The sequence below is a fragment of the Alosa pseudoharengus genome, unplaced genomic scaffold (genome assembly GCF_046254945.1).
Source record: "Alosa pseudoharengus isolate Yale_2024_CS ecotype anadromous, Long Island Sound unplaced genomic scaffold, YU_APseudo_1.1 YU_APseudo_1.1_scf_12, whole genome shotgun sequence".
Lineage (NCBI taxonomy): Eukaryota > Metazoa > Chordata > Actinopteri > Clupeiformes > Clupeidae > Alosa > Alosa pseudoharengus.
The window spans coordinates 22,309,725-22,336,224 of record NW_027468587.1 but is presented as its reverse complement, the minus strand read 5'-3'; the positions used below and the strand labels follow the sequence as shown (position 1 = coordinate 22,336,224).

The 26,500-nt window shown below is 43.4% G+C and overlaps 1 protein-coding gene across 1 annotated transcript in view; it reads left to right on the top strand.

Annotated features, from left to right (window-relative positions):
- Positions 1 to 26,500, top strand: part of grik3 (glutamate ionotropic receptor kainate type subunit 3) — a 107,282-nt gene that overhangs the window by 54,474 nt on the left and 26,308 nt on the right. The window contains exons 2-9 of the mRNA XM_076279468.1: positions 4,712 to 4,888; positions 5,255 to 5,512; positions 5,929 to 6,110; positions 8,720 to 8,773; positions 13,474 to 13,644; positions 18,209 to 18,352; positions 20,366 to 20,473; positions 23,122 to 23,235. Of these exons, the coding sequence (XP_076135583.1) occupies positions 4,712 to 4,888; positions 5,255 to 5,512; positions 5,929 to 6,110; positions 8,720 to 8,773; positions 13,474 to 13,644; positions 18,209 to 18,352; positions 20,366 to 20,473; positions 23,122 to 23,235 (1,208 nt within the window). The remainder of the gene's footprint in view (positions 1 to 4,711; positions 4,889 to 5,254; positions 5,513 to 5,928; positions 6,111 to 8,719; positions 8,774 to 13,473; positions 13,645 to 18,208; positions 18,353 to 20,365; positions 20,474 to 23,121; positions 23,236 to 26,500) is intronic.

Genomic DNA, 26,500 nt, shown 5'->3' with positions numbered 1-26,500 from the left:
TGTGGAGAAAGAGAGAGAGAGAGAGAGAGATGAAGGGAAAGGGTGTATGGAAGGAGAAAACGACTGAAGGAGGGAAAGATTTATAGAGAGAGGTAGAGAAAGAGAGATGAAGGGGAATAGAGAAGGGAGAGATAGAGGAAAAGAGGGAGAGATAGAGAAGGAAAAAGAGAGGGAGAGTAGGGAAGCAACCGAGAAAGAGGGCGAGAGAGAAAGTGAAAGCTGCGTTAAATTGCAGAAGCCAAACCACTTGAGCATAAAATTAGATTTTACAAACGTGTTGTTACCTGACAGTTATTTGACAGTGGTGATATCTGAGCTTTCGAAGGCTAGATGAGTATTACTAATCATATCAAATAAATAACTGTGTCGTCTTTCTGATCATGTCAGGTGAATATTCATTGTGTGTGAGATGCGGCCATAACTTAATTAAAGCCAACTCTCTCATTACACACTTAAACATGAGAATTAGGTCCCATTCAATTTATATGGTAATATGTCATCCCGTGCAACGCCTAAATTCTCATTATCATCTGGCATTGTAGGTAGGGATGACAGTGTGTGAGAGGGAACACGACACTTGCAATGTTTGTCCGCCTCAAATCCTGTATCCAACACCGCAATCAAACATTCTCACTGGCATGGTGGAAGACCTTTCATCAAGAAGATCAATATCTCTCCATATGAAATTAATCTTTCTCATTTAATTAGCTCCGCAATATAATAGAGCGATTCCAGCCACTTAAAGAAAGTGAGCTGGCCCTGCAGTAATTGTGATATATGCATGCGTGTGCCCCTACACAGAGTGGCGGTGGACTGACTCGTGAGAAACGTTTGGCTAAGGCTGTATGAACGCTTGTAAAGGGCCAAAGCTAATGTATTATTAAGTCGTGGCTGAAGATGAACTGCTGCTCTTAAAATGACGGATACTTGTATTTGCATTTCCTTATATTCATTCAAGGAAATGTTCCCTCTGTCACAAGGAAAATCACTTGTTGTTTACATTCACAGACAGGGCAGTTTATGTGTGTTGCCATTGCTGTGGTTGATTCCCCTTCATAGTGTCAGTATTTAACTGAGAAAAAAACAAGAGGTCTGGTACCTCAAGCTAATATCATGTTGTAATACCCAGCTGGATTTAGATTTTTTTAAAGGAAATCTACAAATCCACCATGATAAACTAGGGGATAAAAACATAATGTGACATAATGTGAAGATTAGGTTCACATTTGGTTTTTATGTGCTTGTGAGAAAATTCAGCAAAAATGCATTTCCTGTATTGTTTTTTTCCCTTCATTCTATTCTCGTATGATTGCAGCTAATGATGCCCAAAGGAAGCACAATATGACGAGGAAAAAAAAAAAAACTTTAATTGGTCAGTTATGTGAACAGGGGTAATGGGAGCTGTTTTGCCATAATTGTCCCTCGGTCGCCATTGTGCACTGCAGTTCATTGTATACTTAAGTGCTTTGTGGTGCTGGGATGCAGGCAGTCTATTGACAAGCTTACTGGGAATACCACCAGAGAGAGAGGGAGAGAGAGAGAGAGAGAGAGAGAGGGGAGATAGAGAGAGAGAACTGTACAAAGGAAGCCTTTCAGATGTTCAGTACTCAGTAGCATGCAGTACATACATCCAGAAACGTAATGATATTGCCTCATTGTGAGAGGCTGGCATGTGGTCGCCGTGCCTGGCAGTGTGGAGTGCTAACAAGCTCGTGCTGGGTTACACTGGAGCACAAGGTGGCTGATGACACTAACATGTGGGCTTTGCCACACTGTGAGAGGTGGACTCATACCAGTTTGGGCACAACTTCCTGATTGAATGTAAATTAATTGAAGAAATACTTGATTCCAAAACAGCAGTATGGAATTAACAAAAAAAGCTGTTTCAATCAGAGGTGAAGTCCGGCCTCAGAAAGTAAAGGTCCTACTACATTTTTGTTCCAACCACTCACTTAATCAGCTGATTCTAATTAGCACAATATTTAAGCTTAGCTAATCACTGAAATCACGTGTTAAGTGCACAGGTAGAACCAATACGTGGCAGGACTGTTACTTTTTGTTAAGTGTCTGTTAAGTTTTAAAAAGGCAGTGTATATCTTATAATGCATAATGTGTTATGTATAATGCAAACTATTAATCATGCACTGCTCTTGTTCAATCAACTGCACTTGTCAGATTTACTCTGGTAGTGATTAATACTGTGTGTAATAAGTAGTTCCAAAAAGCTGAATAACTAAGCGGATATTTTGTTTTGAAATCTGAAATCTGAAAAACTCTGAAAATAGCCACAGGTCAGTAAAGGCCACAGTTTAAGCAGAACAAATGCAGAACAGAGCTTGGCTCACCTTGATTTTACCAGGCAAAGTACAATTCAATTCAGCCCAGACTTCTCCTTAAGTTCTGATAGCAGCCAACAGAGCAACTCACTCTGGGACACATTATGAATAGCAGCAGCTTCAATTAGTAGGGATTTTTTGTTGGCACAACCCCGGAGACTAATTAGGATCCTTTGTAATGCAGGCTACAAGTAGAGAAGCGACATATTCGGAATGCAGAGGAGGAGATGTACAGAAACTCTACACTTTGCAGCTTGTTATGCCTGTGGCTTTAGTCGTAAAGAACAAGCAGAAGTGTTCTTTATGGAACACCCTGTGTTAAAAGCTCCCTATTTATTTTGTGCAGTGGGTATTTCTGCTTCCAAAACACACACACACACACACACAGAGAGAGAGAGAGAGAGAGAGAGAGAGAGAGAGAGAGAGAGAGAGACAGACACACACACACACACACACACACACACACACACACACACACACACACACACACACACACACACACGGGCGTGCTTCGATGGAAACGGGAACATGGGGCTTCGTTAAGCTTTTAGCTTATGACAGAATTCTGAAAAGGCAATGCAAATGATCCCGGGACTCCTCAACCCCACACCCCTCCCCTTCCACAGAGCCCATTCCCCTGTTTATTAAATTTGTTAAAGTGCTTCCGAGCAATGCACATTTTATCCTCTTAACAGTCAAATTAGTATATACTCCAGCAATTACTTAATGTACTCTAATGAGATTTCCCTACAAAACGGCAGGATTCATTTATTTTAATGCGCCATCCCCTTCCAGAGTGGGGGGGGGGGGTTGCTTACGTCCCTGTGGGAAGTGAAGGGGGCTTTGAGTCATAAATAGTAGAAGCTGCTGCTACTGCTACTGCTGTGGTGGTGGTGGTGGTGCTCCTTCTGCGGTATGCCCAGTGCTCTGGAGGTCCTTGTGGGGTTTCTGACCATCTGCAGTGGGGGATCAGCTGGCACAGAAGGAGGCGGCTGCACACGCAACCTTCTTCGTGTACCACAACTATTGTTTCTGTGTGTGTGTGTGTGTGTGTGTGTGTGTGTGTGTGTGTGTGTGTGCGTGCATGTGCGTGTATGTATTTGTTTTTCTAGATGGATTTTTTTAGATTAGACAAAACGTTTCACAAATAGCATTTTTCATGTGTGTGTGTGTGTGTGTTTGTGTATGTGTGTGTGCGTGTGTGTTTGTGTGTGTGTGTGTGTGTGTGTGTGTGTGTGCGTGTGTGTGTGCGTGTGTGTGTGTGTGTGTGTGTTATGCAGTACCTGAACAAGTAAGGCTCTCTTCTTAAACGTGTTCCGCACATTGGTTGGAAATAATCCTTTATCCTCCACCGCCTGCATACAACACATTGTTGCAGGATGTTTCATCATGGCAATTTACGAGGGTCGGGCACTTTAAAAGGACACAGTGGTCAACAGGGAAAGTGGACAACAGGGAAAGTCACCACTGTCACTGTTTTTACACTGGATACGGTTTTAGGGCAGACTTGACAAATTGATCCATTTCACTTTGAGGTTTCAATGCAGTATTATACAGGGCAAAAAATATAATTCCATGTATTATTTTTTTTTAATTGGATTTGTTTTTTTTAATTTATTATCTACAATCAGATTTGAAACATGTACTGTAGGCATTTCTTTGAAGGCAAGAGAACTTTGGTAATGGATGTTCAGATACCCAGGGAATTGAATAAATATTTCTCTCTGGATAAAAGTGATCTTTTTTCTGCAGGGTGAAGTGAGACTAGTCGGGCTAGCACTGTAGACATAAACCAGCACAGCTATCGTGGATCACGCGCAACCCCTCTCTCCTGATTCTAATCCTCGCAAACTCACATACTGAAGTCGTAGCCAGTAATGATTTACAATTACCCCCATTTGTGTGTGAAAATCCCATCTTCCAGACACAGTCCATTTTGTGATTCTGTCAGGGCTCTTTTTTGTGTGGGGGCATGAAAGCAGATGGAGAGGCCGGGGAAAAAGAACATGAGCACTTGTTGTGATGGAGCCATTTTCTTTTGCACCTCCCCAGCTCTCTACCTTCCCTCCATTGCACGTCTGAACTTCAAAGCTACGACTTGGTATTCACAGCGATGGTTTGGAAAGAAGAGCGGCCATACTTTTCTCTCTCTCTCTCTCTCTCTCTCTCTCTCTGTCTCTCTTCTATTTGCTGTGGAAAATGTGGTGCTAGCTAAACAACACAATTTTGTCTACCACCAGCATTAAGTGTGAAGCCCACTTTTTTAAGAAAGGAAACAAAAATAAAATAAATTAAAAGAAGGCCTTCAGAGATTTATGTCTGCAGCAGGGAAATGAGCTTCTGTTGACAATTTTTGCCTCCATTTGTTTTTGCAGGGGGCATTTTTGAGCAAACAGAAAGCGCCCCCAACGCCCCGGTGAGTTCAGAGGAGCTGGCCTTTAAGTTCGCCGTCAACAACATCAACAGGAACAGGACGTTACTACCCAACACAACATTAACGTACGACATCCAGAGGATAAACATCTACGACAGTTTTGAGGCGTCCAGGAAAGGTGAGTGGGTGGAGGAATGTAAAAATAATGCAGAAATAATGCAGACATTTAATATGAACATGACTCTCTGTCTTGTACTCATAAAAACACTTAACATAATTATGTAGTAGTAGTAATTACTGGTATGTAGTAGTACTCAGAATGGCGTGTTATGATTATGATGTCTTTTGCTTGGATAAGAGGGGACAGGGTCGTTTCTCAGCTCCTCAGTCATATGGTCCCTCCGAGGGAACCTGCCACATTCTGTAGCAGTGACAGCCACACTAGTTTGGCAGATGGAGATCAGCTGTTATCATGTTAAGTGTTTTATGTGCGTCTGTCATCTTACCCCTGTTACTGACCTGATTTACCCCCCACCCTGTCCAGCCTGTGACCAGCTCTCTCTAGGCGTAGTGGCCATCTTTGGCCCATCACACAGCTCATCCTCCAACGCTGTCCAGTCCATCTGCAATGCTCTGGAGGTGCCACACATCCAGGTGAGGTGGAAGCACCACCCCATGGACAACCGGGACACCTTCTACGCCAACCTGTACCCCGACTACTCCTCGCTCAGCTACGCCATCCTCGACCTTGTGCAGTTCCTCAGGTGGAAGACGGCCACCGTGGTGTACGACGACAGCACAGGTGAGATCGCTGTGTGTTCATACCTGACATTGCTATGAGCTCAACAGAAACGTTATCGTTATTTTCTATCCTGTAAGACTGAGGATTCATAAGTCAAGGCTCAACCATGTCAAAGGAGCTACTCTTAGAATATAATATTAAAGTAGAAATGACATAAAACCTGATAAAATAATATGAGGTTAATATAATTTTTAAAAGAAAATACAATTACACAGGACATTACAATGGGGCTTTGGTTATGTAATTCATTACTCCATACTGTAAAAGAGTATAAATGTTAGTCATTGTATATTAATATACTTTAATATATTATGATGTATTAGTGCACTGAGCTATGGTAGTGTCCCACATTGCTCTGTCATGCAGGCCCTGTCTTATTCATCTCACTCATCTCCCTGCAAATGTGTCACTCCCAGGCCTCATTAGACTACAGGAGCTGATCATGGCCCCATCCAGGTACAACATCCGGCTGAAGATCAGACAGCTTCCCCTGGACAACACGGACACGCGGCCGCTGCTGAAGGAGATGAAGCGAGGCCGCGAGTTCCGCATCATCTTCGACTGCAGTCACGCCATGGCTGCCCAGATCTTGAAGCAGGTAGGAACCCACACACTCATCTCACTCAGAGAGTCTGTCCTCAATGACATTCAGCAGGCTATTGAACAAATGTACCTACGTTCTTTACAGATACTGTATGAGCATGTGTTCACTGTTTTTTTGCATTTTTAAATAGATCCTAATAAATAATAGATTTTATTTAGACAAGAATTTAGAACACGACCATTCTTCCAGATTAATGTTAACATGTCATCACATACATGGAACTCTGTCAACCACAGCTCAGAACTCAGTCTTGCTGAATCCTGTGGATGCACTGTTTACTTGTCCGGGCTGAGCAAACACACAACAAGCAAACAGACAAATGAGCAGCAATGAACGAGCAAACAGGCGAAAGCTCTGCGGTGTTGTGCGAGGGAGTGGAGAGGGAGTGGAGGATTAAAATAGTGTGCGGTGCTCAGAAAGCCATCTTCTCCTCAGGCGCATATGCTGCCTCTCAGCACAGAAGCTCTGGTGCCCTGGCTCCCCATGTGGTGTGAAGCTCAAGCACTTTGAGTTTCCACACTCACGCTAGTCGTCCAGTCCACTGTTTCTTAGTTGTTGTTGTTTTTCCTTCCGTTGTTTATTTCTCTTTGGAGTGGTGGGATAAGGTTGCCACTTGCTAGATCATTTTTGTGTCAAATTCAGTGTGTCTTAGATGGTGCTTCAGGAGAAACATGTTTGCAGCCAAACGATTGTAATCGTTTTGTCATAACAGCATCTGAGAATGTTTTTGGTTATTGGTTTGTTTTAGCTTGCTAGGGCTAGGTTTGACGAAAATCATCATATTTGAATCAACTTTAAATCAAGGTCTTGTGCCAATGTATAAATTACATCCATGCTTGACAAAGAAGTTCAACTTTTAAATAAATTATTATACATAAAATAGCATTATAGAACTTTATTGGCATTCTGATTCTCCAAGCCAGTTTTATTTATGTTACCCAAGGCTGGTTTCCAGGGTTTACGAGCACAGTTCTAGCGGCACTTCTGCAAATCTTAACCTAGTGGGAAAACTCACATGAATGCCTATTCCATCTTGCTTACCTGCAGAAAAAAAACAAATATATAGGGGAAAAAATATATATGGGGCTTGATCCCTGGGCAATTTTATCTAGCTGCAGTTTATGTGCCAAAAGTCGAAAATAAGCAGCTTAAGCATGTTCTGATAAATTCTGCCAGTCCCAACTTTGTGCCTCTACTTTGGCAAAATTGACCTTCTCCAGCTCCGTATCTCTGTGGCAGTGGGTGACGCTCTTCTGTGGCATGTTGCCGCTGTGTTGTCAGGCCTCGCGCGCGTTCATCTGATTTCAGCGCGGCGTCTGTCTGTGGGAACGCTCATTATCCCAGCCTCCAAAAGGCAGCCACCTGTCTGTGCGTCTCCTTCCTCGCGGCAGCTTTTGGATCGACACTCCAACCCTGGTTGTCAGTACATGAATTTGCCTTCGGGGGAATAGAAAGGAAATGGGAAGTGTGTGTGTGTGTGTGTGTGTGTGTGTGTGTGTGTGTGTGTGTGTATGTGTGTGTGTGTGTGTGTGAGTGAGTGTGAAGGGGTCTGTCTCTAGGCCAAGACTTTTGTGTCTCTGGAAAAGCTGTGAGCCTGGATGTGCCTGCAGAGGATGGATGGATGGATAGATGGATTGAAGCATGTTTGGCAGGTCTATCGAGAGATAGACCGGGAGCCATGGGGCCGAGAGGTATTTGGTTTTGAAATTGGCTGGTAGGAAGAAAAGGCATTTGCCACCTGTCAAAAAAAAAATGGTTATAATGTTTTTTTTTTTTTTTTCTGATAGGGCTTTTCTTCTGTTTTTTGAATTGGAGGAGAAATAAAGCTGGCAGTGGCACAGGGAGATATTTTTCAAAATCTTCGCTCAGCCCTCTCACCTCACCTCCATGTCACTAGATGTTACAGTTAACACAAAATCCAATCCACTATAGAGAGCACAGGCCTCTGAAAAAAAGTAGCTTTTAAGTAAGCATTGGGTTTCGTGCACCTAGGGAGGACAAATGATAAACAGGATTATGACCCTCCAGATGAAGGTCCTTGCCTACTGTGTGCTTGACTCACACAAGCCTCTTGTTGTTGTTTTTGTTTTTGTTTTTATTTATTTCATTTTGCAGGCTTCCTAAATTAATAGATGAATGGCAGCAGCAGTGGGAAGATGGTTTAGGTGCTGAGTCATCCCCAGTGAATGACTATGTCCTCACACACACACACGCACACACACACACACACACACACACACACACACACACACACACACACACACACACACACACACACACACACACACACACACACACACACACACACACACACACACACACACACACACACGCACACACACACACACACACGCAATGACCCCCTTTTATGACTGCCTGGGTTCATTGAAATCTGTGTCATGTTTACTTCTCCTTTTCCTCAGCTGGAAGGCATCCATGTTTATTTTATTTGTCTTGGCCACTTTATTGATTGCAGACTTCCACAAGTGACCTACTGACTATTATAGCATTTCACCAACACTGTCACTCTCTGTATGTGTGTGTGTGTGTCACTCCCTCTCTAATTTTCCCTCTCTCTCTCTCTTTCTCTTTCTCTCTTGCAGGCTCAGATGATGGGAATGATGACAGAGTACTACCACTACATCTTCACCACTCTGGTAATGTAAAACACTTGTTAATGCAAATTGATTCTCATTTGTTCTCATCCCGGTCTCGTTTCATATTTTGATGAATGACGTCTAATTGCCAATGGGCTTTGGAACGGGTCCATAATATCAATTTCGTTTGACAAAACAGCAGAGTAATGGAGTCTTCAATATCCCTCTGTAAACACTCCTACTCCCCTGATGAAGACAACAAAAGTCTTTGAAAAGGCACTACAAAGACAACAGATTGGGAGTCAATTGATTGTGTCAGCCCCCGGTTTGATGGCGCCGCGTGCACTTCGGCTAATATCTTAACACATGGGAGGGCTTTGATTTACGACCCTCCCCCCTGTCTGCCTCGGTGCTCAGACTCTGCAGTTCTCTAACTTTCGATGAGGGGAGCGATGCAATCGCCTGCATTATATGCCACGTCCTCATGTCGTTTTAGACACAGTACATAAAACAGAGCTGCAAAGCAGAGGCTCGGAGCAGAAATTTACATAAGTGTGCTCAACATCCGGCTTGTTAATGGCACCCCTGGAATACCAATGGCTGTTTCCGTTTGTACTGTGTTAGCTTTGACAGCTTAGCAGCACACCCCAAACACTGCACTGACATCTAATTTCCTTGACAAACAAAAACAAAATAATAATAATAACAACAATAATAATGTGACAGTCCCTCTACCACCCTGTTTCCTGTTTAAGATCAATGTCTCTTAGCAACAGGGAGATAAAAAGTTCCCTGGAAAATGCCAGATTCTGTCTGAATTTTGCTTCTCATTTTTTTTTTATGTCTTCTTATCCCGAGACCAAATGGAGAGGAGAGTTAGTGAAGAGGCAACATAAGAGATGCTTCCTCTGTTGTGCACAGATGAAACGGATGAAATGGCACATACCCAGACCATAGTGTCCACTCTACTGTACTGTAGGCTGACCACTCTCACTGACTCTCTGGCTCTCTCTTTTGCTGTTTACATGACAAGGGCAAAATAGGGTTTTAAAACAAAAAAGAAAAACACCCTGGAACCCGTTTTTGAAAAATATAGTTTTTGGTTACCTAAAACGCCACGGTCGTTTGGAAGCAAGGCCAAAACAATAAAAAAAAAAAACGTAACAGTTTTCACGAAAACTGTCAGTGTGTGGACATGGCCTCACTGACTCTCTGGCTCTCTCTGAAAGCAGTGATGCAGATATGCTAATTGTTTTTTGTTGTTGTTTTTTTCCATCAATATCTCCCCTAATTTACTGGTCCTCCTCCAAGTGTGGTTGCTATTTGTTTTTGTTTACTCAGCTGACTCCTATTATGCAGAACCCTTAAGTCAGTTTGGCAGGGCTGTCAAAAACATACGCCTCAAACAACACACGTGCTGTAGACAAGCCCTGTTTCTGACCCAGACATAAGAAGACCTCCACTGAGGGCTGTAACACATGCAATGGCCTCTCTGTGTGTCCAGTATGAATCTGTCTCTTGTTCTGGTACACTAACCAGCCAGCAGGAGTCGATGCCACAGCATTAGGGACACAAAGGCTCAGTCGACCGCAGACCCTGCCAGTTGTGTCCTCTGGAATGCCTCATCCTTCTGAACAGTTCAGATTCCACCCTTGGAGAATTGGATAGACTTGCGGAGAAGGGCCAGCATTGTTTTTCCCCTGAGCCACCCTGCCTGTGTGTGTGTGTGTGTGTGTGTGTGTGTGTGTGTGTGTGTGTGTGTGTGTGTGTGTGTGTGTGTGTGTGTGTGCGCGCGCGTGTGTGTGTGTGTGTGTGTGTGTGTGTGTGTGTGTGTTTTTTTCCCAGTGCTCCATTGCTAAAATATCTTATTGGCAGCTACAGTAGGCCTGTTTATATCGCTTATCCTTTTACTCTACGGGGAATCTAAATGACATCAAAAAAGCATTAAATAACTAAAGTAAATAACTAGTCTAAAGCACTATAACATATCCTGGGCCACAAATACTGTAGGCACTGCTAGGCAGATCCCATGTTCACCAAGTAATAATAGCTAGTAATATAAGTTCAGATGAAGTGGCTGAAGGTAAGCTCAGATACATTTACACGCCGTGGGATACTGGATCTGTAAAAAGCTACGTCCTTCAAGCACAGAAGCATGGCACCTGCATTGTGTTGCTGACATTGACACTTTATGCACACACCAAAGTATCACATTCAACAGCCTTGACCTGCCGAGCACTTAGACTGAACTACTGTGGGCAAATCAGTGTTTCCTTAGGCATCCATTACACATACACATTAAAAATGTATCAGTGTGTTAATGTCATATCCGATATGACTAACGCCAATAAAACAAAATACATTTCTCCATAGATTTATCCACCATAAAGACCATGTGCCTTGCTGTGTCCAACTGCATCATTGATCTTAGGTAAAGCTGTGGAAGATTAAAGCAGATTTTACCTGCCGGGCGAAAAAGTCACCAGGTTGATAAATAGACATATCATTTCTTTGGCAACCCAATCAGCCTCACTTGTCCAATGAAGTTTCTCAGCAATATAGTGCTGCTGTGTTACTGTTTGGGAGACAAGGGAAGCTCTTATTTATTAGAGCGTGAAAAGTCAACAGCTACGTGTTCAGGGGGTAATAGCCACTTTCGCCACTGAAATTAGTCTGTCATCACTGCAGCATTATCCCTGCAGGCTCCATCCAGAAGAATTTGAGAGGAGCAGCACATTGTGGTGGCTTAGCTTAGCCCACTCTTCAAGGGATCACCCCCATTTAGGTCATGACTCCCTATTCGGATTTGACTTGTTGGGTATTCACCCAACGTGCACCACTGCATCACAAAAGTGTGATCAGATGTGTTGGAGTCAAGTGTAGACAAATGCCTCTCATAGGTTATATTGGTTTATGCTTTTTCACCATATTGGCAAATGTAAGTACCAGTAACCAAATTCAGGTGTCTGACTTCTGTCTTATGATTGCATTTCAAAATCATTTGAGGTACAAAATAAATTAACAAAACAAATCAACAAAACAATAACAGGGTTAAGATGGTTTTAACTTTATCTTTTAAAAACACCATTTATTTTACAACTGGTTTTGAGTCCAAAGGAGTGCATTTAACCAGGGGATGTAGAACAGTTTTAGTCAAGGTCTTGTTTGACAGAGATTTCTTTTGATCTCTCGTGGTGAAAATAACATTGAAGCATCTTTCTACATGCTTATGGAGTATACAGAAAAAAAAAACAGCTTTGTGTCTGGAGGCAACTCAGCACTTATCCTGTACACATGCACGCCATTTGCCACCACTACAGGGTGTCAATAAAAAAAGTCTATTATGTTCTATCAAATGGGTTTATGGAAGCCCTCTGGCATTCACATATGCTGTGCGCTTCAGCGTTTGGTGTTACACCAGAAACCGGATGCTAGTTTCACAAAGTATTTTTGCGTACTATTAAACAAACCAATGTAATGAGAAATAAACATATACACACACACACACATACAGTAGAGAGAGAGAGAGAGAGAGAGAGAGAGAGAAATGGTTAGCTTTGTGTTTGCATATTTAACGGGCATGCCAATGCATTATTAACGAGCTTAAGCAGATTAAACACCTTTCATTTTGAGATATGAACACTTGGCAGGTGGCTGCAGTGTCTGGGCAGAGTTGCAGTCTCTGCATCTCACGCAGCTGGGCCAGCTTCGGCCCAGGATGAGATCTTCATCTGCTGTAATCCATCTTGAACACCCGAGGAGCCCCAAACACACGCCAGCAGCATTTTAATACTGTATGTTCAAATATCGATGGGAATGTGTAATGTTTTGAAATCACTAAACCAGCTCAATATTGAATGATGGTTTGGTTTAAACATGCTTTACTTAACTATACTTAAATTTAGCTTAACCTTTTTGTCTTTGAGTAGTCTTTTTTGATACATTCATGTTAGCTTGTGTGCTGCCCTTTATGCCAAGTCAATCCTTGGGAAGAGATTTTTGACATCAACAAGATGCATATTTGAAACAATAAAGGGGCTCTATTCAATACTTAGACATGCTCATGCATACAGAGCATCTAGGCATAAATCCACAGCACCAGACAGTCAGGTGTCAAGTCGTGTGGGAGAAAGAGTGAAATACAATCCTAGATCAACACTCTCTTAATCTAAAATGTGAAACATGAACTCCGGCTTACCGAGTTCGTGGCCGTTTCAATCAGCCCTGTGAAAGGCCGATGATGGGATCCCTGGTAGTGGGTCTTGGACTCTGGAGTATGAGCATTCTGTGAAATCCCTTATCCCTGGCCACTCAGGCTGCCTGAGAGCAGTGTATTATCCTCCCAATGTCCCCCTCTCCCCCGCCTGCCTCCTTTATGGGAGGACAAAGACACAGGCAGCCTCCATAAAGCTCAGGCCTCGTCAGCTGAATGGGATCCCAGTCTTCCCTCTCACACTCTCTTTCTCACTCGTTCTTTTTTCTCTTTCTCTGTTTTTCCCCTCATCCCATTTGATGTCCCCCTTTTTTCCTCTCGTGTCACTCTGTTCGTCTCTGTTTCCTCTTTCTGAATTATTCTCACATGTTCCTTTTTGTCTTTGTCTCCTCATTCTCTCACTCCCTCCTCTGTCCTCTCCTCCCTCACTTCCTCTCCCTTCACTCTCTCTCTCTCTCCCTGTCTTTCCTCCTCTTTCTCTCCGTACTCTTCCCTTCCTCCCCTTTCTCTATCTCCCTTCTGCCACCTGCATCTCTCTTCTGTGCAGGACCTCATGGCCATCGACTTGGAGCCCTACCGCTTCTGCGGCGTGAACATGACCGGCTTCCGCATCCTGAATGTGGACAACCCCCAGGTGGCCTCCATCGTGGAGAAGTGGTCCCTGGAGAGGCAGATCCTCCCCAAGCCAGACTCGGGCCTTCTGGAGGGCATCATGACGGTATGTCTCTCTTTCTGCCTGAGGGAAAATCTGGTGGCGGTGGTGACAACATTCATTTCAATGTCTATACCCCTCTCATAGTCTTGCATTCGTCAGTCTTTTCATAACGATTACAGTGGGTCACATGGGCAAAGGTATAGAGGCATGGACCCACTTAGCAGAGTTGGAAAGGCTTTTAGGTGCCAAGCTTTGCAGATTGAAATGACCTTGCGTGCCGTGAATTAGCAAGAATGCAAATTATGAGGCATAAGAGGAGTTATTTTGCTTTTGTGCTTCCCACATTCTTTCTGGTAAGGGATAAAATTGAAACGGATCACTGCTTCAGATGCTTCTTTATAATAGCATGGGGCCATAATAGGAGGCAGCAGGGTCACACACTAACAGAATTTTGATCTCATTTATGCGCCTTATTAAGGCCTGTTTATTACCAGATGATGATGAATTCCCTCTTGATCACAGGAACTCAAATCCAATAATCTTCAAATCTCATCCCGTGATTTTTTTTTCTCCAGCAAAGCTGCTCTTATTTTACGCTGTAACGTAATAAGGGGCACGGCTGATAGAGAGTTAAGAGTTGGAAACGCATATGAAATTCAATGTGAATATTTCATAGCAGCCCTCATCCCCTGTATTGTTTGTTTTGTGTTAATGCATTTGACAGAGGTTCAAACACACCCACACAGCCCTCGTGCAGGTCTAATTATTTTGGTGCAGGGGAGTGGGCTTTTCAAGGAGGGAGCGCACACACACACATATTCCCCCTCCTCTGTAAGTACTATGGAAGAGCACACATTTAATTGCTTCCCTACTACTGTAAGGTAGTTGGTGTGACAAAAAAACATCAAGGTAGGCTGCCTTTAATTTCCTTTCACTCAGCTGGAAAGTTGCCTATCTATACGTGCAAAGGCTTCCACACACAGAAGGGGGCCACATGAATTATTTGTGGAAGCTTGTGGAAACTGTGATTCTTATGAGCTGGGGGTGAGGACGCAGGGGGTGAGGAAACTGTAGCTCAGTTTTTTTTCCTCTTTCTTGTTTTTGTTTGATTTGTTTTTTGTTTGCTTTTGCATTTTGACATATTTGTCATCATGTCATGCTGCCCTGTCTTCGAGGTACCTTTCTCATCTCCAGGTTAAAGCAAAGCAAAGCAACATGGCAGATGAGAAAGTACCCCCCCCCCCCCGCTCCTTCCAACCACTCTCTACCCACTCAACCCACTGACATAATCCAACCCCACTCTACAACCCTACTCTACCAGCCCACTCTACCCATAGATATACATAGTAAAGGCTAGATGTCTTATGGCAGAGTCTCTAACAGCATCACTGGGGGCCATCTTGTCACAGGCAAGCTATCTGGTGGGGTCTGTGGTACCTGATGTAAGGTGAGTGCTCTGCACGAACACAAATACTCTTATCTCGCTGAAATCTTGACGGATTTACAAACGGTTTGGTTTCTTACAAACGTTATTAAAGGAACAGGCCACCCAATGTCAGTAGTAATATATGTTCTTACCTTAACTTTCACGAGTTGAGTCATACCTCTCCCGTGTCGGTACGTGCACTCCAACGCTCTGGTGCGCGGCTGGACTGTGTTAGCATGTTGCTATGCTAGCGGGCTTTGATGGTAACTAAGTGTAGAAGTAATCAGAAACATCCACGTTTTCCCGACTTAAATACAGTTGCACTAGTAGTTGATAGAAATGCTACGGCCACGCAACATGAAACGTGGCGATTTTCCAAGCGAATAAACCGGAGAACTACAATGTGTGGCGCAATAGCACTTGGGAGTACTTCGACCTAGCGTAGTAGTATTGTTAACACCTAATTGTAGATCCTATCCACCACAGAGTTTAGAATCCATGCTGGATCGACCCTCAGCCTCTCCCTCCCCTCTGAGCGAGAGAGAGGCACACACACTAGAGATGCGCTGATGGGCTATTATTTCAACCATAACTGCATAGCAAAACTTATCATCCATCAGCACCAAAGTTTTTTGACCAATTTTCGAAACCACACCCGCCCACCATCCGCTGGTTGTTTTAATAGGCTATGGGTGATGCAGCGCTGCTGACGTGAGGCTAGAAAGCCCTTGCCTGTTCTAGAAAGACTGATCTAATGCAGCAAATATATTAAAAGGCTAAAGTCGTACATTGGCTATGTTGTAGCCTATCCCCAGAATATCAGCAGCAAACTCAGTCTCTGTCTCGCAAAACAGTCTCCAAATAAAACGCACATCGGCCTGTTGCCTATTCTGCCAGCTTGTGACAATATATCATCCAAAATGCTTGATTGCATTGCATTCTCCACATTTTTAGCTAAATTTTCATGTACCACATCAGCATTTTTGTTCAGTGAATCTTTTGTAAATTGCTTTACAATAGCGTCGGGCCCTTGTCAGCAGCCTTCGGCTTGCCTCTGCCACTATTCACTCCTTGTCTTCCGATGTCATTTCTGAGTCATCTACAGATGTTTACACACATTCACCTCCCTAAATAGAACCAACTTGACGTTGACTTCAACCTGTGTTATATCCTACATGAGACTGCCTGGGATATTTTGTTTCGATATTAGCCTATAGGCCTATATAAAACACATAATTGTAGCCTACCATTCAGGGAATAGGCATTTAAAAGAGAGACAGAGAGTGATATGACTCAGAAATGACATCGGGCGATGGCAGTGCGAGATGTTCAGAACGTAAGAGCTAAAACTTCTACAAACTCAATAACATCCAGCGGAAAAAGAAGGTATAGGGCCTACGAAAAATAGTCGGAAAACTTAGATAAGGCAAGCAAGCAAGTTTGGCGGTTGTTACTAAAAATGTGAACATGCACGTTGTGCGGTGGACTTTCAGAATGAATGGAGTCGGAGTTTCTTTAATAGGCTATCGAGGCGTCATATTTGTCCGATGGCCTGCTATAAAATGCTGTCTGTCTGAAAAAGACGCGCTGGTGCAGTCAAAATGAATGGGAGTCTTCAGAACAGGCTTGTCAGTCACCCTGGCATAACAGTGTGTAAAGTAGCCTATAATGGGAATGACTTGTTATTTTATCAAGGATTTCTTTCTTTTTGCAAAAAATAAAGTACAATAGGCATTAATTAGTAGGCCAGGAGCATGTTGAAATTATGTGGCAAATTGCGTTTTTTATTACAATGATAAAATTGTAAAAGGACGTGACCGAAGCTGAGGCAAGCCTGGCAATAGGCCTATAGGCCCGACGGTAATTGTAAAGCAATTTACAAAAGATTCACTGAACAAAAATGCTGATGTGGTACATGAAAATTTAGCTAAAAATGTGGCGAATACAATGTAATCAAGCATTTTGGACGATATATTGTCACAAGCTGGCAGAATAGGCAACAGGCCGATGTGCGTTTTATTTGGAGACTGTTTTGCGAGACAGAGACTGAGTTTGCTGCTGATATTCTGGGGATAGGCTACAACATAGCCAATGTACGACTTTAGCCTTTTAATATATTTGCTGCATTGGATCAGTCTTTCTAGAACAGGCAAGGGCTTTCTAGCCTCACGTCAGCAGCGCTGCATCACCCATATAGCCTACATTAAAACAAACTGCTGTGCAGTTATGGTTGAAATAATAGCCCATCAGCGCATCTCTAGTGTGTGTGCCTCTCTCTCGCTCAGAGGGGAGGGAGGGTCGATCCAGCATGGATTCTAAACTCTGTGGTGGATAGGATCTACAATTAGGTGTTAACAATACTACTACGCTAGGTCGAAGTACTCCCAAGTGCTATTGCGCCACACATTGTAGTTCTCCGGTTTATTCGCTTGGAAAATCGCCACGTTTCATGTTGCGTGGCCGTAGCATTTCTATCAACTACTAGTGCAACTGTATTTAAGTCGGGAAAACGTGGATGTTTCTGATTACTTCTACGCTTAGTTACCGTCAAAGCCCGCTAGCATAGCAACATGCTAACACAGTCCAGCCGCGCACCAGAGCGTTGGAGTGCACGTACCGACACGGGAGAGGTATGACTCAACTCGTGGAAGTTAAGGTAAGAACATATATTACTACTGACATTGGGTGGCGTGTTCCTTTAATGTGGCTATAATCTGGATGCTTCAACATGTTGAATTTATAATTATTCATAAGTATGCAGTGTCATAGCTACATCTCTGATGTTTATAACAAACCAAACCATTTGAAAATTGGTAGAAAAATGAGCAAGTTATGGTTATTTAAAAAGTATGCACCATTGAAACACAATGTTATGAGTGAGCGAGATGACTGTGGCAAGATGGCCGCCAGGTGCAGACGTCGACCTCCATTGGCCAGCAGCGCGGACGAGACATCTAGCCTTTATAGACCCTTTCAACAATAAAAACAAAAACAATGCTTGAACGTTCTATTTGGGCCCCAATCTACTTCCTCTGCATTAAGATAACATATGGAATGTTAAAAAGGAAGTCTTGTGGGGCCAACTATGATGCTGATAATGGAACTCTCCTGAAAGGGTCCATAATATATATCTATCACCTCTCTCTATCACCTCTCTCTACCACCCCACTCGGCTGACGTAATCCACGCCCTTTACTCCAGACAGACGCTGCTCTGACGTATGATGCCGTCCACATCGTGTCGGTGTCGTACCAGCACGCGCCACAGATGACCGTCAACTCGCTGCAGTGCCACCGGCACAAGCCCTGGAGGTTCGGAGGACGCTTCATGAGCTTCATCAAGGAGGTAACATCGAGAGCATCACCACCAGCCCTGCTCCCACCCCCGCACCTCCACACAAGCACACATACACACACGCACACAAACACACACACACACACACACACACACACACACACACACACACACACACCTACACACATGCAAAGAGCAGATGCGATGCGATGTGATGTGATGTGTACACTCAGAGAGCAGGGGTGCTGCCATATTCCTTCATATCTGTGTTGTTGCTGAAAGCAAGGAAGAGGAAAAAAAGAAACACCTGTCAAACAGACTCTTTCTTCACACTGGTTGTGATGTTTGCTTTTGTTTGTATCCTGTGTGTTTGTGTGTGTGTGTGTGTGTGTGTGTGTGTGTGTGTGTGTGTGTTTGTGTGTGTGTCTGTGTGTGTTTGTTCATGCATGTGTATACACTGTATGTGTAGGCACAGGATTAGGGTGTGTATGTGTGTGTCTGTGTGTGCCTGTGTCTGTCTCTCTCTCTCTCTCTCTCTCTCTCTCTCTCTCTCTCTCTCTCTCTCTCTCTCTCTCTCTCTCTCTCTCTCTCTCTCTGTGTGTGTGTGTGTGTGTGTGTGTAGGCGCACACCCACGCATGTGCATGGTTATATGCATGTACGTAAATGAGCTAATCAAGAGTGTTGCGGTGCAAAGTCTGTCTCGATAAATCCCCCCTCACTCTCTCACCCCGGATCCACTTGCCAGGCGCACAATGAGTCAGAGTGGCCCAGTTTCAGCAAAACGAGTCCGTTCTGGTCACAATGCATCTACGACGCAGCATAATCAGCTCGCATTTCACATCACAAGAGACACGCTGATTGTGACTCAGACGAAGCCGATTAGAGTTGTAGAACACACAGTTGTGCCACAGAGCATGGGGAACGCAAGAAGAGCAGAGAGACCAAAAACAAAACGGAAAAATTACAAAAATGGAGAGAAATGCTTGAATCAACGTGGGAAGAACTGTCTCTCTGCAGGAGCACAAGTCTCTGTTAAGTCTCTAACCACACAATGGAAGAGAGGCAAGAGAGAGAGAGAGAGAGAGAGAGAGATAGATAGAGAGAGAGTGATAGAGTGAGAGAGAGAGAGCATTAGAGATAAAAGTGAATATTTTTTTCTTTCTACCCACTTGACCTTGACTTTGATGGCAAATGTTCTGAGGTCAAGGAAAGTTAAAAAAGGATGAAACAGCCAACAGCCACTATGTTTAGGGAAATCCTCTATTGGCACAAGGCAACCTAATTATGGAAAGACAGGTGTTGTTACCTGGTGCAAGGAATTGTTTGGCATCACTATGATGATCTTTCCTTTCGTATAGGATGCTCCAGTGTACCCTGCTAAAGGAGATTTAAAAAAGAAGCAGCAAAACAGCTTTCCTAAGCGCTTAGAGAATCCAAACAGCTTATATCGCTAAATATTTCCAGGTCATTTCACTCTGATAGGATGCTTCCAAAGCAAAAAAAAAGTAGAGGAGACACTCTATTCTAGAGGGAGGGATAGAATAAGATGGAGAAAAAGAGTAGAGAGAGGGTGATAGATAGAAAGACGAGAAGGAGGAGGAGGAGGGGGGAGAAAGGGGTTGAGGGTAGAGAGAGAGAAGGAGGAGGCTGGAGTGGAAGTGGAGGCATCTCTATATCAGATTTTAGAGGGTGCAACGTAATTTCTTTCCTAGTGAGGAATCAAGCAAATGAGATGGTCGTTAATTAAGACTGAGGTCTGCAGGGAGAATGCGTTTGAGGCGCTGGGATGTAAAACATAATTAAGAGGGAGATACAAGCCATGTGGTTGTGTGTGTGTGTGTGTGTGTGTGTGTGTGTGTGTGTGAGTGTGTCTGTGTCTGTGTGTGTGTGTGAGAGAGCGAGAGAGAGAGAGAAAGAGAGAAAGAAAGAGAGGGAGATAGAGATTGTGTGTGTGTCTGTGTGTGTGTGTGTGGGTGTGTGTGTGTGTGTGTGTGTGTGTGTGTGTGTGTGTGTGGGTGGCTGCGTGTGGGTGTAAATTATATGACTGTATTTCTCCCCCGCAGTCGCACTGGGATGGCCTAACCGGGCGATTGTGCTTTAACAAAACCACCGGCCTGCGCACTGACTTTGACCTGGACATCGTCAGCCTGAAGGAGGAAGGACTCGAGAAGGTACTAACCACCTCTGACTAATCCTGTCTCTCTCTCTCTCTCTCTCCCTCTCTCTCTCTGTCTTTCTTTCTCTCTCTCTCTCACTGTATGTGTGTGTCTGCTTGCGTGTCTGTGTATGTCGTGTTGTTCAAAATGAAACAGTTTTACACACACACACACACACACACACACACACACACACACACACACACACACACACACACACACACACACACACACACTGACATGCACCCACATTCACACAGAAAGGGAATTAAATACTGTGTTGTAGAACTTATTCACAAATATACAACTGCATAACAGATCATTTTATCACCCACGAGTTAACCACACAACACAGCTCTATAATTACTGATTAGATACTGCATCAGTGTCATGCAGTGCTTTGTGGGTTGAGGCGTCAGCTGATGATTTGTCAAAGCTAAAGGGCTGTGTAAGACTCCTCACCTGCTGAAGAAAGGCACGATATATCTCATCTATGGAGTTGAAATTACAGGGCAAACAGATGGATTACATGTGACTTGTAAAAAAAAGCACCACTATGCTTACTGTAAGCTATCCTTGCTATGCATTCTGCTGACTGTTACGGTCAGCAACATAAGCTGTTTGAGTCTTAGACGACCACTTACACTGGTCGTCTTCTCTAAACGGTCCTCTTTATTGGTGGAATGACAAAGTGCGGGGTGAAACACTAACATACACGATAATGGTCCCTGCTAACTAGCACGACACAAATTGCTGACATAACGACACAACTGTTTCTCCCACATTACTTGTCTAATTCCGTCTCTGTAATGGAACAAATAGGAGCCGCTGTAGATTTTGCTGTATAATTTACTCCTTAACAAGGAAGCCAATGGGCTGGTTGCGCATAAGCATAAGTTAGTGGGTCATAAAACAAATTGGATTAGGGTACACAACCTTGCTAATTGCAGCCGGTGTTGATAGCGATGTGAGGTGATGCTTTTTGGTGCTAATGGGCTGTGTAAATATGTTTGTTTACCATCTTGTAAATGAAAATGTTAGAAAAACAAACAAGCAAAAAGAGGGAAACATATTTTTTTCCGGTCTAAGAATACATTTGATAGGTAAACTAGACCTGGCCTTAACAGTTACATACGCTGTCTGATCCCTCTCAATGTGTGCCATGTTTCAAGAGGGTCGCCTTGGCTTTTCAATACGGTCAGGACCCTAAGCAATCTCCAATGGGGTATAATGTGGCATTTCTCCTAACCACTCTTCCCCCTCCATGGCTATGTCATTGCTAGTGGAAAATCCCCATGTCATGTTCCTGTGAAATCACATTAATATCTTTTGTGGGTGCGTGTCAAACGTCCAGTGCACTTTGAATAGATAGTGGTGGAATCGGCTTTAACTGTTTGAGTGGCGTAAGATAGGGACTTTGAAAATAATCCCGCTTAATTGAATATTAGCTCACGTCTTAGGTCTCGCTGGAATTGTGGCAACGTCTCTCACTTGAAAATGAGCTTTTTCTGCCTGCATGTGGGCCTAGATATGCCCGTCTCTCCTCTTCAAAGTAGCATACATAACTTGAGAATTGCTACTTTGGATAATCACTTTTAATGAATCAAACAAATTGCCTGCAATTAGCAACAACTAGACGGTCCATATGTGTTAGGGTACAGCAGTACTCGCAAAAACCCTACGGAATACCCGCTGTGCCAGCTCAGGTTGTAACTGATATGCTTTACAAACGCACGCATTTACTGCACATGAGGTGTCATTATCAGGTGGGGTGGAGGATGCTGCTGTGAGGCGCCCACTTAGCTTAACGTGATCAGTCTCATCTGTTGGCATGGTGAATTTTAAACTGGTGGGCTCTACTGGTGCGGAGGAGAGGAGGGGAGAGGAGAAGAGAAGAGGGAAGGGGAGAGGAGAGGAGGAGAGGAGAGGAGAGGAGAGGAGGGGTCCTTGGCTTGTGTATGGGGGAGGGGTGCCGACAGCCACAGGGCTGTTTGCACTAATGATTCGTTCAGAAGTGTCTGTTTTTTATGCAAGAGTCTTCACATGGAGACAAACGCTTGCCTAAAAATTCCTTTTATTTCCCCAGATTTTTGTCTGTACTGTACATTAAACAGATTACCGGCAGTAATCCGGCCTTTCGCATGCTTTTCTTGTCCCCCTGTCATGCGGTTTCTGTTTTCGCCATGTGATGTTAATTGGGAGCTTCTTCATTTGTCCAGCTGTGGATAACGTGCTGGTAGCTTATGTCCTGTTTTTGATTGTATTCTATGTTTATGAGAGGTTGTGGGTATGGACAATTTGTTTAAAATACACTGCATGTTGCACACACTGTCAAGAATAACAGGAAAAAAAACAGTAGAGAATAAAGCAAACAGAAATGCAATGACAGTGTTCAGTTTTAACATAGGAGGCTCTAAACATGTGCTTTCTGAATGGAATCTTGAATTGACACAGAGACCAAACAAAACCTGAGAAAAAGAGAGGCAATGAAGTGTGTTAAATGGTTAAGAGAGAGAGAAAGATATATATATATATATATATATAGAGAGAGAGAGAGAGAGAGAGAGAGAGAGAGAGAGAGAGAGAGATGACCTCTGGGTTATGGAAGAGGTCACCTGGCTGCTTGCCGGACTGTCTAGTCATGTGACCTTGCTCTTCCTCAGGTGGGCAAGTGGAGTGCATCAGGGGGGCTCAACATCACTGAGGTCCCCAGGCGGAATGGGATGAACATCACCGACTCACTCTCCAACCGCTCGCTGGTCATCACCACCATCCTGGTAGGTCACAGAAGCACCCAGCGTGAAGGACACACTACACCGACACACACAACACACTTCGCCTTCCTCACGTGCAACTGACTCTGTGACCCAAATCTTTTCTTAGCAGAAAAACCAGAACTTCACCATTTGATTCTCCCACAGTCTAAATTCTGGAGGGCTGAATTCCACTTGAAATGAGGATCACAGGGTTGTATGTTTATAAGACGCTATATATTTATGCATTAATTTGTTAATGCATCCATGCGTACATTATTACTGCAGATCTTTGTGAGATCTTGGTAATACTACTGATGCACCACAGTATGCTCTTCATGGAATTTGAAATTATCATTTACTTCAACCATACTAGCATAAAAGGTCACATTATTAACTGTTTGGTGCACCCATGTGTCTGTAGGGTAAAGAACAACATTTCTTGTTGTTATGAATGTTAGTTACCCAAACATTCATAACAGAGTTAGTTTATCCGTCCGTTAAAACATAACCTACATAGTCACTACACTAGCTACATTTTTTTCAACAGGGTCACTGAGTTGTGCTGCATTGGTATTCAATTGTAATTGTAAACAGTAAATATAAATATACAATTTATGCTCAGGGGTAAAGATGTGCCTGTCTCTGCTTGATGACAACTCTATTCTGTCTGTGCACTTTTGTGAACTAAACAAAGCCAAGAAATCCCGTTAGTCAGAGTGTGATGCTGCGAACACACATAAACAGGTGCCCTCTCTCCCCCCCGTAACCTCTGTCACATGCGGATGCTCGGAGGCTGTATTCTAGGCTGTCGAAGGGAGTTTCAGGGTTGTGTGGAGTCATGGGAGGGGGCTGTCAACGAACAGCCCTCACAGGTTTATTTTGGTCAGACACATGAGTTATCAACAATGATAAACACTATCATTAAGAGAGAAGATTGAGTGTCTAGGCTGCAATTATGACCGACTGGGGCCCAGAAGGGATATAATCAGTGCCTTTCCAGTAGCAAAGAGGGGGAGTTGCATTTACTGTCATCAGATGCACAGTCAAGTTGTGAAACAGCTGGCTTGAGACCTTTTTAAGAGGCACCATCTAGCTTCTTTTGTGTGAACCGATCTCTGTGTGGTTGTCGGAGGTTACAGAGGAAGGCATGTCGGGCCATACAAAGGTCTGAAGGTGTCCATGCAGAATTATATGTCACAGCTCCCATATTCTAAATCAATGGGGTAACATTAATATTGTCAGTGGCTTTGTCATAATATTTATGTACGTCAGAACTCACTTCTGAAATTGGACATACATCAGTAACAAATGGGACTATTCTCGATTGTTGTTGTTGCAAGTTTGTTTAGTTGCATCAGACTCCATTAGTGCAATATGCTGTCTATAATAATAGTGGCATTTTTGCTTATACGTAAGAGCTTACAATATTTAATGTACAGTCTGTCTGGTATTAACTGTCTTTACTTTGCCATTCAGCTCTGCCCACTACCCCCCCCCCCCCCCCACCACGCTCTCATCTATTTGTGCAGTATGTTTATGAATTTAAAAATACAACTGGAAGGCTGGCTCTTTTAAATCAGTCAAAGCTCAAAGGACTTTCCTGGAAACATCACAGGACACAAACATGTTTTGGTCTTGAATGAAATGAGGAGGTCATTATGTCATTCCATTGGTTTTAACAATTTTGTTATACAGTATGTGTGTCTTTCCCCCCCAATGTTTGCCACATATTTCCCCTTTTACAGTACTGTGCTGAAAAAACTACTAATGTTTTAGAAATAAACAATAACATACATAACATAGTGATATAATATAATATAATCACTCATATTAATTCCCTTTCACCTCTCTATAGTTCATTAAACCTTATAAGTCCTTCAGAACAAAGTGGGCGTAATCTTGTCTACCTTACCTTGCACCCACTTTCCTGAAAAGTTTGTATACATTAAACATTGAACATATTTACCATAAAAAGTCCCAGCATATATATATATATATATATATATATATATATATATATATATATATATACATATATACATTTTAATGTGTTTAATATACTGCCACTGAAAGAGGCTGTGCTGGCCCTGTGTCGCCTGACAAAACAGCCGAATCTGACAAATTAAACTTGGGCCTCCCCAGTGACAAAGCCATGCAAATGGGACCCTTTTGGGACATCTACTATCAAGGCAACTGGACAAGATGGGGGGAGCGGCGGTGAAATTGATTTCCAAACTCAGCTGAGCATCATTACGCACGCTTACAACATCAGTCATACCCTTACAGGCTGGCTGTGAGCTCAGCCTCGTCCTCCTCCTCCTCCTCCTCCTCTGCCATCTCTGACTGTGGGCATTTCATCCCCCCGCCCCCCACCCCACCCCACCCGCTCCTCTGTCAGACATCCTCTAGGATGTTATTGAGGCTGCAGCATTTCCTCTCCTCAGCTGCCCATTTCGTGCCACTGTCACGCTTGAATTGGGCGAAACAAGTAGAGAGCCAGGGTCACCTTGACCACAGAATCGATTACCTCGGTAAGGACTATAAATCGCATATCTGCTCATTCAAAGCCATAAATGGCACAATAGCTCAAGTGCAAGCGTGGCACAGTCTCGTAAAAAAAGGCCGAAGACTAAAGTGGCTTTACTGATTGCCACTCAGTCTCAGTTAATGTACACGCAGGCTTTAGACGCAGATAGAATTAAAACAGGTACAGTGTTTTTCTGTCTCTCCTGTTCTTTTTTTCCTTCATCTTATCTGCTGTCTGTAGAGGCTCCTGTCAGTCTCTGTTGTGTTTGTGACAGCTTTGAAGCCGACATTATGAGCGTGTTCATTTTCATTACGGCATTCTGTTCCTAATCAAGAGTTTATACGACCCAAATAACGACTTGCTTGGGGAAATATTACACCGCCATAAAAGCTTTGACAGTGCCCGGGTCATAAAAACGCACAAGGCTGAGCTGAAGCCACACTGGGTTTTGTCCAGGGATCCCCACCAACATCAATGGTTGCATCATGCAGCTTAAAAAAAACTGCTGACAGAAAACATGATTAAAGACAGAATTTGTTAACAAATTCTTTCTGTTCTCTTTCAAGTACTTTTCTGAGCTCGATTGAGCGTACCAGTGCAAGACAGCCAGTGGATTTTTTCCAACAAAGCAAACCCTCTCCATATGGCACAACAAACAGACAGGCGAGAGTACAGATAGCATTTTATCTCAGGAATTATTTCACATTACTCATAAACCTTTGTGTAAATGATTGAAATCACTATTGTTTGCTAAAGTAT